The sequence below is a fragment of the Taurulus bubalis genome (assembly GCF_910589615.1).
Source record: "Taurulus bubalis genome assembly, chromosome: 1".
NCBI lineage: Eukaryota > Metazoa > Chordata > Actinopteri > Perciformes > Cottidae > Taurulus > Taurulus bubalis.
This window is the reverse complement of record NC_136589.1, coordinates 11,065,244-11,082,290: the sequence shown is the minus strand read 5'-3', so window position 1 is coordinate 11,082,290 and position 17,047 is coordinate 11,065,244. Positions and strand designations below refer to the sequence as shown.

The 17,047-nt window shown below is 43.4% G+C and overlaps 1 protein-coding gene across 1 annotated transcript; it reads right to left on the bottom strand.

Annotated features, from left to right (window-relative positions):
- Positions 1-652: 652 nt before the first annotated feature.
- Positions 653-12,188, bottom strand: eif2ak3 (eukaryotic translation initiation factor 2-alpha kinase 3). Its single transcript, XM_079227141.1, has 16 exons — positions 11,994-12,188; positions 11,677-11,807; positions 10,940-11,201; positions 10,643-10,808; positions 10,372-10,497; positions 9,993-10,115; positions 9,627-9,856; positions 8,361-8,473; positions 6,774-6,896; positions 6,154-6,303; positions 4,238-4,811; positions 3,624-3,797; positions 3,330-3,503; positions 3,033-3,134; positions 2,100-2,162; positions 653-913 (listed from the first exon to the last, which is right to left on the bottom strand). Exons 1-16 carry the CDS (start codon positions 12,171-12,173, stop codon positions 731-733), a joined length of 2,874 nt encoding a protein of 957 aa, XP_079083267.1. The 5' UTR covers positions 12,174-12,188; the 3' UTR covers positions 653-730.
- Positions 12,189-17,047: the final 4,859 nt, after the last annotated feature.

The following is a 17,047-nucleotide window of genomic DNA, read 5'->3' as shown; positions in this document are numbered from 1 at the left end:
AAGGTCTTTTTTTTTTGGTCTCCCAAATCAGGCATATTGGGTGTCAGAACACCGGATAGTGCTCGTACCAGTGATCAGTACTGGTCGCCGGTAGATAGGATGATCAAGCATCAAAGGCCCCTTTGGAGTGTCCTCTTGGTTTTTGATACCTGAGGTGTAGCGTGGGTGAGTGAACACTGGCTGAATTTGGGAGCAAGCAGCGTGTTGCGACCGGACCGGCATCAAATCATATGTTAAGCAGTTCTCAGCATGTCTGTCAAGCGTCTCGAGGGTACCAGAGGATCGACTTGGCCATGTCAGGGTGAAGCACGGCAAAATCAGTTAGTTATAATGTCTTGTGGATGATTGCTGAGCACACACTGCCCATCTGGTACTCGGAGGCATTAAAAAACAAACACTAAGAATTAGTTTGCTTGCCTGTGCCGTGAGCTGGTCGTGGACATTGCAGAACAGCTGTTGCTTTTAAAATATTCTTTCACTTGCAAGTGTGATTAAAATTGGGGAATGTGGGCATGATGGAGTGCGAATATGTAACCAAGGAGAGTAACTGTGCAGGACTTTGTCTCGCCGCTCTGAAGTCACGCAGATAAATTCCTGCACCGTTTGTCGCTCTTGAGTGTTTTTTTAAAAGTCTGAGGCAGTGTGTGATGGCACAGGGGGCTGAGGTGTTTCTCTCGGGCTGCAGACCAGCAGGAGGGGGTGGGGGTTACATATTGCGTCACCGGGACTTTCAGTTAGTCGATGTTTGGCGTGAGGGGCGGCCCATGGATGAGGCGCTGTATGTGCGGGAGCGCTGCCTCACGGCCATTCGCCAAGGCAACTCCAGCTCCTGGAAGAGGGGGGTCCCCGTGATCTCGGCCGCCTCGGGACGCTCGCCGGGGCTCCACGACAGCATGCTGCGCACCATGCTCAGCTACACACAGAGGGGAAACAATAGTGTCACGCTACAGGGATGCCAATGCTAATACTGCCAATGAAATCAGACACACACACACACACACACACACACACACACACACACACACACACACACACACACACACACAAATAGAACAGTGCACAGCTAGTAAAGAGGGAAGCTGGGATAACAGGGTAAGGGTATTTCCAGTGTTGGAGAATCACAGATTATGCTTTGGGATTATGTTAATCTCATTACAAAGTAAACAGGTAGACAAGGTAATGTAAACAACCTCACACCAAACCCCTGGTTGTGGTAGTGAAGAACATATATAAGTGATTATTTAAATATATGCTTGGTTTGATTATAAAAATGACTAATTATATTTCTAATTTATGTCGATGCAGCGGTCTCAGATAACAACGCTGCTGTTTACATTTTAATGTGTAATGTGAATGTGCATATCTTCACCTTCCTAAAATAATGGCCCAGGTCATTTTTTGACAAAAAAAATGTTCTTGCCAAAATCCTCTCCTCATGATATTGGCCACCTCTGGTAAAATTGCCTACATCCTCAGTTGAACAGATCATGTGATTCTACCCCTATAGTATAACGGCCTATGTCAAGTGTGACTTAGGCCATTTTTTATTTTGCCTAAATCATTTTTATTTTTACAATTTTACAAGCTTTTCAAGATAGCATTTTGAAGCTAGCATTTAAACTAGCAATTGAGTTAGCATTTTTGCGAGCATTTTTGTCAATAAAAATCTCACTCGAACATAATATTAGTAATCATGACATAATTTGACCGGTATTACAGTATGCCTGTTATTCAGTGTCTGTGCCCCTCTGTTACCTTTGGTCAAGTTTTTTGTGTTATCTAAAAAAATTACTTGGGCCATTATTTTAGGAAGGTAAAAGAATAAGGCAAGAATAATCCAATAATGAGGCAAGAATAATCCAACCACACCTCCTAATTGGATTAGCTCATCAGATTTGACTCACCAAGGTGTTAATGTTGGTGTGGACAGATTCATAAATCTGTGACAGACTACACAATGAGAATGAACCCTCCCAGCTTCTGGATGTGTCCCACTTTATTTATATCAACAAAGTAAATAAACAGAGCAGCTTTTCTTTTTCTTGGTCCACATGCAGTTTACGTTCAGTGCCACTAGGTGGCGGCAGACGGCCACTCACCTCCTGAACGTTGTTTTTGGAGAAAACCTCTGGGAAGCGCAGTGCTCTCACCTCAGTCAGCGTCTGGAAGAAAGGATGTAAACACCTGTGAGCGGAGCTGTGCTAGTGGCTCATCAGGCCCTTTGTTACTGAGACAAAGACGTCCCGGTCCATCGCGCACACAAATGAACACACACACACACACACACACACACACACACACACACACACACACACACACACACACACACACACACACACACACACAAAGAATCTACCGTTTAAACAGACACGAATGATTGTTCAAATGACAATCAGGATTATGTGTTGCAGTTTGCCCAACAGAGTTTTCAGACAAAACTGAATAATTAACTGGAATAAAATAACAGACAAGAAGATAAACAGCCTCATTCTTGCTCTTTTGTTCCAGGTTAAACAAACAGCAGCAGTGGGGTTTTTCGGGGTCATATAATTCAGAATTGTATATTTGGCAAGTAAGTTGAACACACGAAGAATTTGACTCGGTAAAAGGTGCATAATAATAATAAACATAGAATAAATCAATTGTAACTACAGTTACAGTTTTGGAAATTATCTCAACATTTTAATTGTTTCCCAGTAGTTCAGTTTTGGGTAAAAATTGCTGACAACAGGAATTTATTCTACAGACTAATTTTTGTTTGATTTGTATGATCCTTTGTTTTTTTATTCTTTCTTACACAGCCTTTTATCTTTTGTGAGGTTTTCTTTTTTTTTATGCTTCACAAACTAATTCGTAACCCTGTACTATACAAATATTATAGGCAAATCTTAACACAGACTAAAACAGTCTAAATTGACAACAATAATCAGGTGCTTGGCTGCTAAAAAAGCCAAATTAAAGGGTAATTTATTGCCATACTACAACCCCTTTGGGGAACTGATTATGATGACAGTGTATCTTTGCTGACTTACCCTCACTCTCTCCATCTGTGTCCTGAAGGGATAAAGCAGCTCAAACAGGATCAGTCCCAGAGAGTAAATGTCCACTTTGTGAGAGTACGAGTTTCCAGAGAGCTGCCAGGACAAATAAAGGAACAGATGGAGTTTGAGAGTCCATGTTTAAAAAAAAGGTAGCAGACCCCCCTACTCACTTTGCCCAGAGATACATGTAAGTATGATAGCAGATCCTATCATAGTTTCACTTTGTGTTTATTGTTCTGGTGAAAACATTTGTGCGAATTAACTATGTTGAGTTGCACGCGTGCTCACCTGCTCTGGGCTCATGTAGAGCTTGGTGCCGACCTGGCCCGTGTGCCGGGTCAGCAGCGGGGCAGGCGTCAGGGCGCTCGGCTCGTCCTCGTCCTCCTCCTGCTCCATGGCCGTCACCAGGCCGAAGTCGCCCACCTTCACCACGTCATCCATAGTGAAGAAGATGTTGGAGGGCTGGAGAACCGATGGAGACGGTTACTTTTCAGATATCGGCTAATATGCCACTTCATATACACAATGACAGTAAAGCACATCATATACAGTGACGTCATCTTATCGCGTGTGTGTGTTCACCTTGAGGTCCCTGTGCATGAGCCCCTTGCTGTGCAGGAAGTCTACGGCCTCTGCAATCTGGAGGAAGATATCGAGACACTGGTTGTGCTCCCTCTGCTCTGGGAGGCAGCGCTGAGCCATCCAGTCCTTCAGGTTCTCCTTCCGACAGAGCTGCATCTGAATATACATGTACACCTGGAGACGGGAGGGGAAGGTTCAAGTACATTGCGATTTACGTCCAATTTCATTTTAGATAAAAAATAAAAAAAGGGGAACTCCCAAGTGTAACATCTGCAGCTTTCTTTTTTGTTATTTAAGTGCTGTAAATATAGCTTTGTTTCACCAAAATGACAGAGGGTGTCATTGTGAGCCAAAAGTAATTACTACAATTAAAACATGCAACGCAAAACCTTGGTATATTAAGGCATATTCTTATGATTTCAGTGTTGCTAAATGAAAACGAAATGTCCACACCAGCAGGTATCAAAATTAGAAAAATCCTTTTCTTAAGCTAAAGAAGACAACAATTTATATTATTTATAATATTAATAATAAAAGTCATAACCCCTTAATAAGTATGAAACTTCATTTAAGTTAAGTTAACTACAGCTGAGTGAGTGATGCTGATGACTGACCTTGGGAGAAGGCTGGAGTCGCTGGGTTTGAGGAGTTGGGGGGATAGCCAGGGTGAGAGAAGTTGGTCGGGGGGGAGAGGAAGAGAAGGGCGGGACAGATTCCTGTTGTCGGGTGCGCGAGGAAGACGAGCTGTTCTTCTCCGTCGTCGTGCTCAGGCTGGCTGTACCCGAGGCCGAGGCAGAGTCCGAGTTGTCCGTGTCAGCATCGGCGTCCCGATCGCAGCCTGAGTCCTCAAACACGATGTCAAAGGAAGAAGAGGTGCAGTCGCTGGGGCCGCGTGGAGGACAGAGCTCGAAAGAGTTGTGGGTGTCCGAGACGTCGTGGTCCGCCTGGCTGTCCCGCTCAGACGTCAGGCTGTCGTGGCCCAGCAGCGGGTGGAAGGATAGGTCACCATCGTCGACGCCAAAACCCACGCCACCGCCGCCGCTGCTGGAGAGCAGGGCCTGCGTGTCCACAGAGACCTCCAGAACGTCTCCTCCAGGCCCGGAGACCGGTGACACCGTGCTGGACACTGGGACTTTGACTGACAGCACCTCCATGTGGTCAAGGAAGCTCATTGGCCAGTCGGTGGTGCTGAAAGAGAGCAAGGAGGGTTGTTGCTGCCAGGCTCACTACAATCAAATCAACTAATATTACGACAAATCATTCAAGATGAATTATTACGACAAAACATGCCGGCCGCCATCAGATTCATATCCAGTGATCAGTACTGGTCGCCATCTACTGTACACTGACTATAGAGCAGGGGTGTCAAACAGGGGTGTCAAACATACGGCCCGCGGGCCGGATCCGGCCCGCCAGGGGGTCCAGTCTGGCCCGCGGGATAATTGTTAAAATTGCAGCTGGTATACAGTCTCAGTTGTACGTACGGTATGAATTGTTCACATAGCGTCATACCGGTCACCTCTGTTTGGCAGCATCAACATTTAATGTTCACAGCTTGAAGCTGAAGGAGCAGCGGACCGAGCTACTTATGTCTCATGTTAACTCATTTGACTCAGGGTGTGCAAAAAATGACATCGCCAAAAGGCATGCTGGGTAAATGGCACCGCCCACACAGGAAGACTTTTCTTGTGAAGGAAGAAGTCTTTTCCTGTTCAGCACAGTGGGCGGGCTTTACCCATCATGCCTTTTGACATGTCATGTCTTGCACACCCTGAGTCAACTTATATCCGTGAGACGTAAGTAGCTCAGACCGCTGTACACGTATCTGTGACTGTAAACATTAAATGTTGCTGACGGCTGAAGAATGACAATAGTCGTTACGGCTGCGCATGCACCACTAGTATCAAGGTATTCCCCTGGGTCCTGAATCCCATCAGGTTAGAACCCTATTTACCAATCAAAACAGCTGCTGGCCAGTTGCGAGCGAGTGGTGAATAACGATGGCGGTGACGGTCCTTTTCGACGTCAATAAATTAATGTGTTTATTGGAAAAAAAATGCCTTGATATACCGTGAAACCGCCAGAATCTTACAAAATACCGTGATATGAATTTTTGGCCATACCGCCCAGCCCTAGGACACGCTATACATTGACCCAGAGTTAGAATTCATTAGACCACTGACATTACTATAAATATAACCACACTTGAAAACACCCAAACTATTCCTTTAAGTTAACTGCCCCAAACATGCGTGTGTGATTATGCATGAAATTACATTTTTCATGCATATTTTCGTCACCTGGCATTTAAACATCTGTCCTAATCAACCAGTGAAGTGAGGCGAGTGATGCAAAGTCTGTGGAGTAATAAATATCAAAGATGCCATAATTCCTCCTGATGGGAGGACCACGTCTCTTAGCATGGAAGCAGTCCCTGGACCACAGACCCCATGGCAGTGTTCCTGAACATGTTTGACCTGCTGAGCTGTACAGGGTGACTGGTTTAAAAAACGAAAAAAACCTGGCTAACCTGGCGTCTTTCAGCCACCTCTGGTCCATCTCCTCTTGCCAGCCCTCGGGGGGGCTCTCCTGCCAGGCGTTGAAGTAGCGGATAATCCCCGGATGCTCCAGTTTGGCCAGGGCCTTCACCTCTCGCATCACCTTCTCACGGGCCAGCTCTCTGTGTGACGTTAAACTGAGCATTAGAGTGTAATTCACATTCAGGACTACCACATCAGGTACCACATTTTCAGGATCTCAAGACACAAATCCTTTTTTTTTTTTTAAACAGACTTATAACAAAAAATGTGAACTTCATATGAACCCAGTCTCGACACACAAAGGGCTCAATACGCGCTTCAGCACAAACACTGATCCCTAAAATATAATTTAGTTTGATATGCGTGGTGTGATGTACCAGTCAACAACAGGGTCTGAAATGAAAATACATGCAAAGCTGCTGTCAGCTGAACACTAAATTTCTATGCTTGACAGTATGAATATACACGTGGCTATTATTTGTACCACACTGTCAATTTTGCCTCTGTGTCTTTAGACAAGTAGGTTGCACCTTACATAATTCAGCCGGGGGGAAAAACGAGACAAAGAAAGCGCAAGGAAGTCTGTGGTGTGGCCGGCGAGAGGCGCTACCTGTTGGGCAGACGGATCCGTTTGATGGCGTAGTTGCAGTCGTCCACTTTGTTGCGGGCTTCAAACACAACACCGAAGCCCCCACGGCCGAGGCACTGCACCGGCTCAAAGTCCGTCAGGTACCTGGGGAGAAGACACTTTGCTTGTCATTTTTTTTGCAGAAGGGGAATCACGTTCAACAGTAGAAAGGCGCCGCGTGTGTATCGCCAACTCTGACAAATTTCAAAGACCTGGGATCAGTGAATGCACTGTGGCCAAGTAGGCTTATTAAGTGATAAAAGACCAGGGAAGGAATTAACACCAGCCAAATCCCTGGCCAGGCTGGTTGTGGCTGCTGAGCTGGCAGGTAACCAACTCAGTTAAACAGTTTTATGAATATAAACTAATGTTGAGCTGACAGACAAACACGGCTGTCACTCGGCTACATCAGACTCTAGAGGCTAAAAAATTGAAACTAAAAACCTTTTCATTTACAAAGTTTTCAAAACAGTACCAACAGTAAGTGCCAAGATGATTTTAGGATTAAACTGACCCTTTTATAAGTAAATAGAACTGTATTAATTTCTTACAATTGTGTGTATTTCAGATTTCAGAAGTGATCATTGTCTGTCTTATCTACAATTTCAATAAAATGTTGACTGTAATTATAATTCTTTCTTTTTTTTTTTAGAGAAACATAAGCATCTGTGCGCAAAAATGCATTTATATTGGGAGTTGTTTGGCTCGGTTTGGGACAACTGGTCTACACCCTGGTGAAGCATCCCTTCTCAGGCTCCTCTGGGGATTGACGGCTGTCTTATTAGGAAATGTTTGGACACACGTGCTTCGGGCCTTGATTCCTGATCTCTATCTGCCTCCCAATGATCCTGACTCATGTCCGCCCCAGCTGCTGCAGCAGCCACCAGATTTATTTAGGGAAGCTTCTTCTTGGCAAAAGCAATTTGCATGGTTTGCAGCAGCAGCTTTAATGGATAAGGGAAGGGGTGGCTGTCATTTTGGGATGGATCAAAACAGGAGAATGTGCCAGTGATGAGCAGAAAAAGCACTTTAATCAGATACATGTTTGCGTTAAAGGGGAGAAAAGCTGCATTATTCAGCTAAAGAATGTAAACATGTAAACTCCATCAATCAGAAGACATTAGTTCAGTGAAAGCCCATACAGTATGGCTACTGATCATATTTGGGATGTCCAAAATAACATCTGGCAATGTGCTGACAGGGGTGTAAAGTGACACTGCGACCCTGTGGCAGATGCTGCTGGGTAGGGTGGGGTCTGCGGGGGCCAAGGTCATTTTCATTTGATGGCAAACAGCTGAGTTATCCAATCATGCACTACTACGACTCGCATCTCCCATCTCTGCCTTGCCCTATCGAGGCAGGCTGGAAGACCAGTGGTCACCATGGTAACAGTGCGAATCTCTAGCTACACCTTGAAAGAGTGAGACTCGCGTTTGCAACTTTCAAGGCATGTGGGTAACGATTCCCAGCGGAGCAGCAGTGTTTTGTCAAGCTCTCCCGAGTCATGATAAAAAAAAAAAAAAAGTAAAAACATTTACAAGCCGTCACTGTGTTTTAATGATGACGTACCTGGACACATATTCGCTGGAACGGGTTTCCATAGCAACCGCCTCTTTGGATTCCACAACCTCAAGGTCAAATTTGCAGTCTGTCTGGCACTGTGTCTCCGACTCTTTCCGTTGCTTTGAGGGACAGAAGGAGGACAGCAAAGACATATACATGTTTAAAAAAAAAAAAACATACGACACACAGGGCAGGAAATGTATTGAACCTCTGCTATGACATTATATGAAATATATATATATGAATAACAATGCACTTATGTTAAGTTTTTGACCTCTTTACATTTTGCTTCAGAAATACAGAATTGAGTAATCACTACTAGAGACAGTAGAGAGGCTAATATTCACAGAATTCACAATCTCAATTTCCAAGATTAGAGTCTTGGACATTGGACATTCTCTGAGATAATAAAGTCGTAAATTTACAAGAAAAAATATAATTTTTTGGGGGTCAGGGAACCACATCGCAAGGTTGGATCAACTTCATCTCTCCACAGATGCCACCAGTGAACAGGAAATTAAACACACGGACAAGGTTAGTGAGGAGGTGCAACAGTATGGAGCGCGGCTCGCTCTTTCAATTCATTATGTTGTTTTCTTCTGAATCGGCCCAATTCACACCGATGTCTCCTCAAATGCCGATGACAAATGGTGATTCTGAGCTAGAATTTCCTCACTGCTGAATTTGATGAGGTCATCCACTGCAGACATAATACACAAGCAGCGGCAGCTGTTGTATGAAAAGGTTGAGCCAACCTTGCAATGTGAAGCAATGTTGTTCCTTGGCAAAGAGTGTTTTTTCCTTTACAAATGCACAACTTTAATCTCAAAGAGTATAGAATTTGTTTTATACTTTAATTTTGACAGTTATTTTTCCTCTGAATATTACCTCTCACCTCCATCATATTTTTTTTTAACCTACAACGGACCTAATATGCCATAGTACATTAGAGTGTGAATCTCAATTTTAACCTGTTTTATCATCCAAATTAAAACCTAGACATGGATGTGACAATACATTTTCTTCAGAGACATTTTGAGGAAACATTTCCTCGTGGACAATTTAGACAAAATCAAATTTCATGCTATTTCTCCGTACAGAACCTTAATCACAACAATGAAGATGATTCACTTGTGGGAGCTGTTGTCTGTGTGTGCACTGGTTTCAGTAGCTGCACACAGTGTCTCACATTAACACTGTATGACAAGAATAGCCACCAGCAGTCACTGTCAGTATGGCTTTTCTTGGCCCAGGCTGCGTCTGTGGTCTTACCCGCACATAGGCCACCGGGGCGGGAGGGTGGAAGAACTTGCGGACGATGTAAGTGGTGGCGGCGATACAAAAGACGATGGTGCCGAGGATCTCCTTCCACCAGGGCAGCAACAGCACGGGATCCTTTCTCCTGCGAATCTCAGCCCCCGCCCCGTTTCCCTTTATCAGGCTGACGGCACTGTCACGTTTCTCCCGGTAACGCTTGCTGTAGGGAGAGAAGTAGCCGTTGTCTGCGGAGAAGAAAAAGCAGATAATGCTCAGTGGGGCTTATGTTTTGTTTTCGTCTGTCTCAGCCAATTCACATTTCTTTGTAGACAAGACTTGACTGATCTTTTACAGCCCCCGTGTTCAGTGTCAGGGCCTCACCATATGGATACTGAAGGATGGACAGGGCTCCGTTACTGTATTCTTCATGGGAAAACTTGTCATTATTCAGACACTTGTCAAATTCATCGGAGCCGACCAGGGCTGGTGTCCGAGATGGGGAATCTGTGTCAAGGACAAGATGAATATGTTCTTTGATCTCAGTAGAAGGAGGAGGGATCAAACAAGTCGAATAACAAACGCAAGATACATCACACATGAATGGGAATAAAAACAAAGCTCTGAGCAACAGGGAACAGGCCCAAAAGGCTGCTAATTAATTCTAATATTTCTTAAAAACAAGACACAGAATCACTTTGTGTTTAAAGCAATGCTAATGAAGCCATGGTTTGGTGATTAGACAAAGGAGGTGTGGACTTACGGACGAGAGGCTTCCACTTGACTGTGGGTAGTCGAATTATGTCCTTGACCGATCCAATAGCTTTGGAAGGGAACTTTTCGCTGATCCTCACTGAGGACTGGAGGTAGAGCTGTCCCTGGTACATCCCTGATGGAACCAAGTGTAAAAACATGTACTCGATTTAACTGAGAGCTCATATGAAACACTAGATAATTTCTGCCAAGAACAATAACCGCAACTTCACATTATGAATGAGCACAAGCAAGCAGCATGAGCGTCTGTGTTTATTTACCAAGGTAAACACTGGACTCTTCTGCTCCTGTGGCCTTCTGGGAATCATTGTCGTCGTCCTCCTCATCGGTTTCCGACTGGTTGCTGTAGGCGTTGTCGTCGAACAGGGCGATGGGTGTGACTTTGCCGCCGCACACCAGCCAAGCTGAAGCGATGGGTGTGCAGAACTACACAACAGAGGCGATGCAGAATGAGCAGGCACACTTCACTGAACAAACTCAACTTAATTCAAGTAAATAAACCGCTGCAGACACGCTCAGTTTAAATGCCACTAAATTGCAGTTTGTAAAATATCTACCTGACGTTCCCAGACCAGTTGTCCGCCCGGCGCCGTACTGAAGGCCATGACCTTCCAATCGGGAACAGACACTTTGATGACTAAGTCCAGGTTCTGCTTTTGCCGGTTCTCCGTCTGACCGCCCTCTTTTGGTTCGTCCACGATGACCCGCTGGCTCTCTCTCCAGGCGTCGCCGGTCACCACGTCTCCCTCCAGAAAGTTCATGCCGGACTGCGTCTCGGGAAGGAGCTTCAGCTCAAAGTTCCCAACACTGAAGTTCCACCTGGAATCAAGAGCGACACAGAGTTGAAAAACGTTGCGACCGATCATCACAATCAGGTGTCAAACGAAAAAGAATTATGAATGATAATTATTGATTATCATTATGTTTAATAAATAAATCATTCATGAATTTAAACAATTTGTATATATGTATTTAACATGGGCCTGCTGAGAGGCAGATGGTAGAATATTAAGAAGAAAAAAAGAATAGATAAGATTATGATACTAATTGTTCAAAGAGCAAATTATTATTGATGTGAAAGTAGATCAAATCGAATAAAGCCAACAGGCGAAACAGAAGACATGCTAATGTTAACTCCTCGTGGCTAAAAGGTTAACCAACTTTATTTAAAAGCGCTGACGGAAAGTAAATCGAGTGTCTCTCATCCTGAAACGCCACACAAGCTACAGTGGCTGTCATATGACAAAGTGTCTGACAACGACAAGGCTGATTGACTTGATTGAATAAAACTCACTTCTCCATCCCCGACCGCGGCCTGATGGCTCGCACAGTCTTCTGAGTCCTCTGCAGCAGGAGCACGTCTTCGGCCTCCAGCTCCTCCTCCCCCCAGCGGCTGCAGCCCACCGCGGAGCAGATGTACCGAAGCTGAGCCAAACAAAAAAGGGGCGGTTATTATACTGTTTTAATATGCCGAGAACAAGCTGGTGTCATGCTGGACAAATTACAACGGTTTCTTTAACTCACTCTCTCGCTAAAACAGAGGGGGAAAACCCCATCTAATTAAAAATGTATCAACACACTACAAGCTTTCCCTCAACTGATTTCACTGACCTTGCCGCTGTAAGCCCCCAGGCCATAGGTCGTAAGAGATTTGCCTCCAACGAGGACAGTGTCCTCCCCGATCCGGTAAGACGAATCCAGCAGGGACTCCACACTGAAAGGCACTGCATCCATACTCTCCCTGTCCCGGTTCCACTGGAACAAGGCACCGTCCAGTGAAGGGATGACCATCTTATTGCCAAACACCTGCAGGAACAGACCGGTTGGTTTAAAAGGCGTCAGGGTCGAGCGACAAAGTGTCAAAAACAAATTGATGCTAATGATTGGAAAAGCACATATCCCAACAGAAAAAAAGGGATTTGGTATTTTCTTGTTTAACACAAAAAAACATTGAGTTTTTTCATCTTGTTTGTTCCAAAAAATAAAAAAGGTATGCGCAGGAAGAAGCCGAACCCGTGGACCCTTCATGGATTGGCCCCAACTAAATCCGACATTTTGGTGGATTAGTTACAGAAATATAAAATATCTTCATCTTTACTCATTTAAAGAGGCAAAGATTCTGCTTAAAAAGTGTATAACCTACTGTTATGAAATCCTCTGTTCCATAAACAGCGATATCAAATTGTGTCTTCTGATACCTAATTTTTCAAGATCAATTGCCACACAAACTCCTTTTCTGTAAATTGATATCGGATTGCGAGGAGCTTATTCCTTACTAATGTTATTTTAACCTCACGTCTTGTGAGATGATGTTTGGCCCCATAATGTTACGTAACCTTGTGCTCTGCTGGTTTGTACTGTGGGGTCTATTAACGTTAGCCGATGCATGCTAACTACCAGATGCTAGCTAGCGGGCCAGCTAGCGGGCCAACTTTTATTGTTGCCATTGCTGCTACAATATTTCATTAGGATATTTCATTAGGATGCTCTGCTCCAGTGTCACCAAGTCTACCTTCACACGGCAATTTGGATTTATTGCTCAGATCAGGTGTTTTTGTTAGGCTGTTCACATTATTTACTTGCCGCTTGAATGTAGTCTAAGAAATCTGCTGAAGGACACTGTCATTGGCAGAGGAATTGTCTGACGCAATGGCCCATCACACACACCAGAACTCCTGGAATATCTTCTACAGTTTTGAATGTTGTTTTTCAAGAAGGCTAGTTTAGACCCCGAAATATTGAAAAACTATAGACCAATATCAAACCTCCCATTCTTAAGTAAAATAATGGAAAAAGCGGTTTTTCAACAGCTGAACAACTTCTTGGCGAAAATAACTGTTTCGATGTCTTCCAGTCCGGCTTTCGTCAGCACCACAGTACTGAAACTGCTCTTGTTAAGGTTTTCAACAACATCCACTTAAACACAGACTGTGGCAGAACCTCAGTCTTAGTATTACTGGATCTCAGTGCTGCATTCGACACGGTTGATCATGACATACTACTAGACAGACTGAAAGTCTGGGTAGGACTCTCTGGCGCAGCACTTAACTGGTTTGAATCCTACTTGAAGGACCGACAATACTTTGTGTCGGTAGCTAATTACACATCAGAGCTGACTAGGATGTGGTGTTCCCCAAGGTTCAATACTGGGGCCTCTTCTGTTCAACATCTACATGCTTCCACTGGCTCAGATTATGAAAAACAACAAAGTGTGTTATCATAATTATGCAGATGGCACACAACTCTACATAACTATATCACCAGGGGACTATAGTCCCATACAAGGGCTGGCTAAATGCATTGAAGAAATCAATAACTGATGTGCCAGAATTTTCTTCAATTAAATCAAGATAAAACAGAAGTAATTGTTTTTGGTCCCAAAATCGAACGATTGAAAGTCAGCGCTCAGCTTCAATCACTAATATTAAAAACCTCAAATCAAGCTAGAAATCTAGGTGTAGTTATGGATTCAGACCTCAACCTGAACAGCCATATCAAGACAATTACAAAATCAGCCTACTATCACCTGAAGAATATATCAAGGGTTAGAGGACTTATGTCTCAACAGGATTTGGAGAAACTTGTCCATGCATTTATCTTCAGTAGACTTGACTACTGTAACGGTGTGTTCACAGGCCTCTGTAAAAAGTCAATCAGAAAGTTGCAACTGATTCAGAATGCTGCCGCTCGAGTCCTCACTAAGACCAGGAAAGTGGATCACATCACTCCAGTTCTGAGGTCTTTGCACTGGCTCCCTGTCAAACAAAGAATTGACTTTAAAATCCTGCTGCTGGTTTATAAAGCACTGAATGGTTTAGGGCCTAAGTATGTTTGCGATCTACTGCTACCTTATGAACCATCCCGGCCACTCTGGTCGTCTGGGACGGGATTCAGTCTACTTTCTGTTCCAAGAGTCAGAACTAAACATGGAGAATCCACATTGAAGACTTTTCTGTTTGCTGCTGCCTTTAATTGAACCAGATTCAATTACTGCATCTCACTACTGCATTTTATTTCTTAAACTGCACTGCAACTTTTATTCAACTTTTATTTTTTATGTTGCTTTTTCTACTTTTATTTTGCTTTTTGACTGTTTTAATGTTTTCTTAACTCTTTTTAAATCTGCATTATGTTTTGATGCTTTTAATGGTTTTGTGTGAAGCACTTTGAATCGCCTTGTTGTTGAAATGTGCTATACAAATAAACTTGCCTTGCCTTTCTTTTTTTCAGCTCAGACAGACAATCGTTCAAAAACTCTTTGCCGACACAGACAACACTGGCTGACACACATCCGCCCACATGGCGGCAGCTTTGGCCCCCGGACTCGATCCACCGGCTTTGTGGGACCATTAAACAATTAAAAGCCTAAGTAATTAACCTGGATCTTTCTAAAAGCGTACAACCGTGGAGAACGTGCGCGTGTGTTCCTGTGTGTGAATCATTAGGTGCTCACTGTAGGGGGGCCAGCGAGGATGACATCATTGCAAAAACCTGAGCTCTAATCCTGATTTAACCTCCACAGCTTTAGCTCGTCAGAGGGACAATTGTTTTTCTTCACTTCAGTCATTATTATACAAAGACGGTCATCAAGAATCTGGACATGCGAGTTGTGACTCACGCTTTTCAGTGACATAACGGCAGTTTTTAGACCAATTAGTGATTCCTTGTCTTGTTAATGGTCACTTCTAAGAGGGATGGACACGTCAGGTGCTGCTGGTGTCAAACCGTTATTTTACAAGTCATATTAGTCTCTTTAAAAATAAGTCTGTGTCGTGGCTTTATGGTGGATAAAAAATATGCAAGGTAGGAGAAATGTGTGGCAGAATGATTTACTCGATAGTGGAGGTGACGTCACCTTTTCGGGGGAGGAGTGGAGGTGGTTTGGAGACACTGTGAGGATAAATGTAGCAAGTGAAAAGAAGGAGGGGTTATCAATCTGACCATCACATCACACCATGTTGGTATGGCTGAGGGGGATGAGTCACCCCGCTCCTGATGCCTTAATCCATGTAATGGTCCATGTGATCCAGCAAAGTGTCCCAGCACCCAGGATCGCGTCTCCCTGCTGCTTGTCTACCGATCTCCTGCAAGACCACAGACCGGCCGATCTATCACGTGGCCTGCCAAACTCTCAGATCAGCAAATTGTGAAATCAAGGAAAACCAAACAGAAGTTGTCAAAAGTGTCATAGATAAAAGAGATGTCAGGAAATCCGAGTGGCGGCCAGCAGGTCAAAGTATTAAAACCCCCTCTCCCAGCTTTGTTCAGTGGATTAACTCAAAGTTCAACGTTAATTCTTCATAAGCAAGTGGGCCATAAATCTACTTGCCCAAAGTAAAGTTGTACTGTAGTTAATTGGTCATATGTAAACTTTTGCTACATTTACTAGCCCAACGTAACAGTTACTTGCCCTGAGCAAGCTGAGAATCCTTATTATCTTCATCGTTATCAGTCATGATTATCAACACTGCCTTGAAAGCAATATATATTTAAAAAAATATATTATTCTCTGTAATATTATATGCTACTTCTACACCAGACTCCAGATTTACGTTAATCCAATTATGACAACGATATGTTCATCATGAGGAAATTCCTGAAATCCAGCTCAGTGTCACAAATGCTATGAATTGAGGCATCAGACCTGAAGAATATCATCTGAGATGTTATTATTATTTCCCACTGGTGGGTAAATTTACTCATTAACCATGCCATTAAGTTTATAGAAATCCCGCAAGAAATTGAGAACAAAATGTATTTCATTAAAATGGAAATTTGTAATTATTCAAAATTTGTAGCTGTGAGGTTTTACAAAAAGAAACAAGGTTTGAGGAAAATATTAAGTTCTTGATTAAATTAAAAACAAAAACAAACATCAAAGCAAATTAAAGGTATTCTTTGATGAGCCGTGTATAAATTAAGATCAATGGCCCACCCCTGCTCTGTTTGTATAAAATGGTTTGGTTTACATATGTCTTTGTTATGTTTTTAAACAGTCTTGTTGTATATATTATATTTTTGCTACATCTTGAAAAGGGCTTGGATTTTTCCACTTATGGAGAACAGCAAAACTAAGGATTTAAGAGAGCCACCTAAAGAAAACATTCTCAGTGATTAAAAAAAAATACTGGCTGCTCAGCACAAATGCTTTCTTTCTCCTCGTGTCTTTTACTATGAATTTGCAATGCCTATTAATGTTTTATGAGCTATAACTCAGACCCATTCAAGTCTACAACCCTCTTCTCGTTTTTGAATGTGTGGACGCTATTCATACAAATAGATCGGCCACCACTCATTCAGTTATTTTGAGGGCACCCATCTGTTGGCAGCAGTGAGCATAGGTTACATCTTCACTGTTTTTTGGGGCTACTATACTGTATGTGCACTGCACTACGACGATTAATAGCACATCTGTATAAGTAAATCGTTATTAGTGGGGCTTTAAAAGCCATTAATTATATTCACTTTCATTTTTTTAATGGGGGCATTCATCCAAAGACGTGCTAATGAGCTGGAACACTTGATGATTGTCTGATACGACTGCAATCATGTCATTGCATCCCCCATGGGCCACATGGGGGTGTAGGTTCAGAGGGCGGGGTCAGGGGTGGGGGAGTCAGATGGTGGTGTGTGCGTTTGTGTGTGTTGCTGCTGACGCCCCAGCG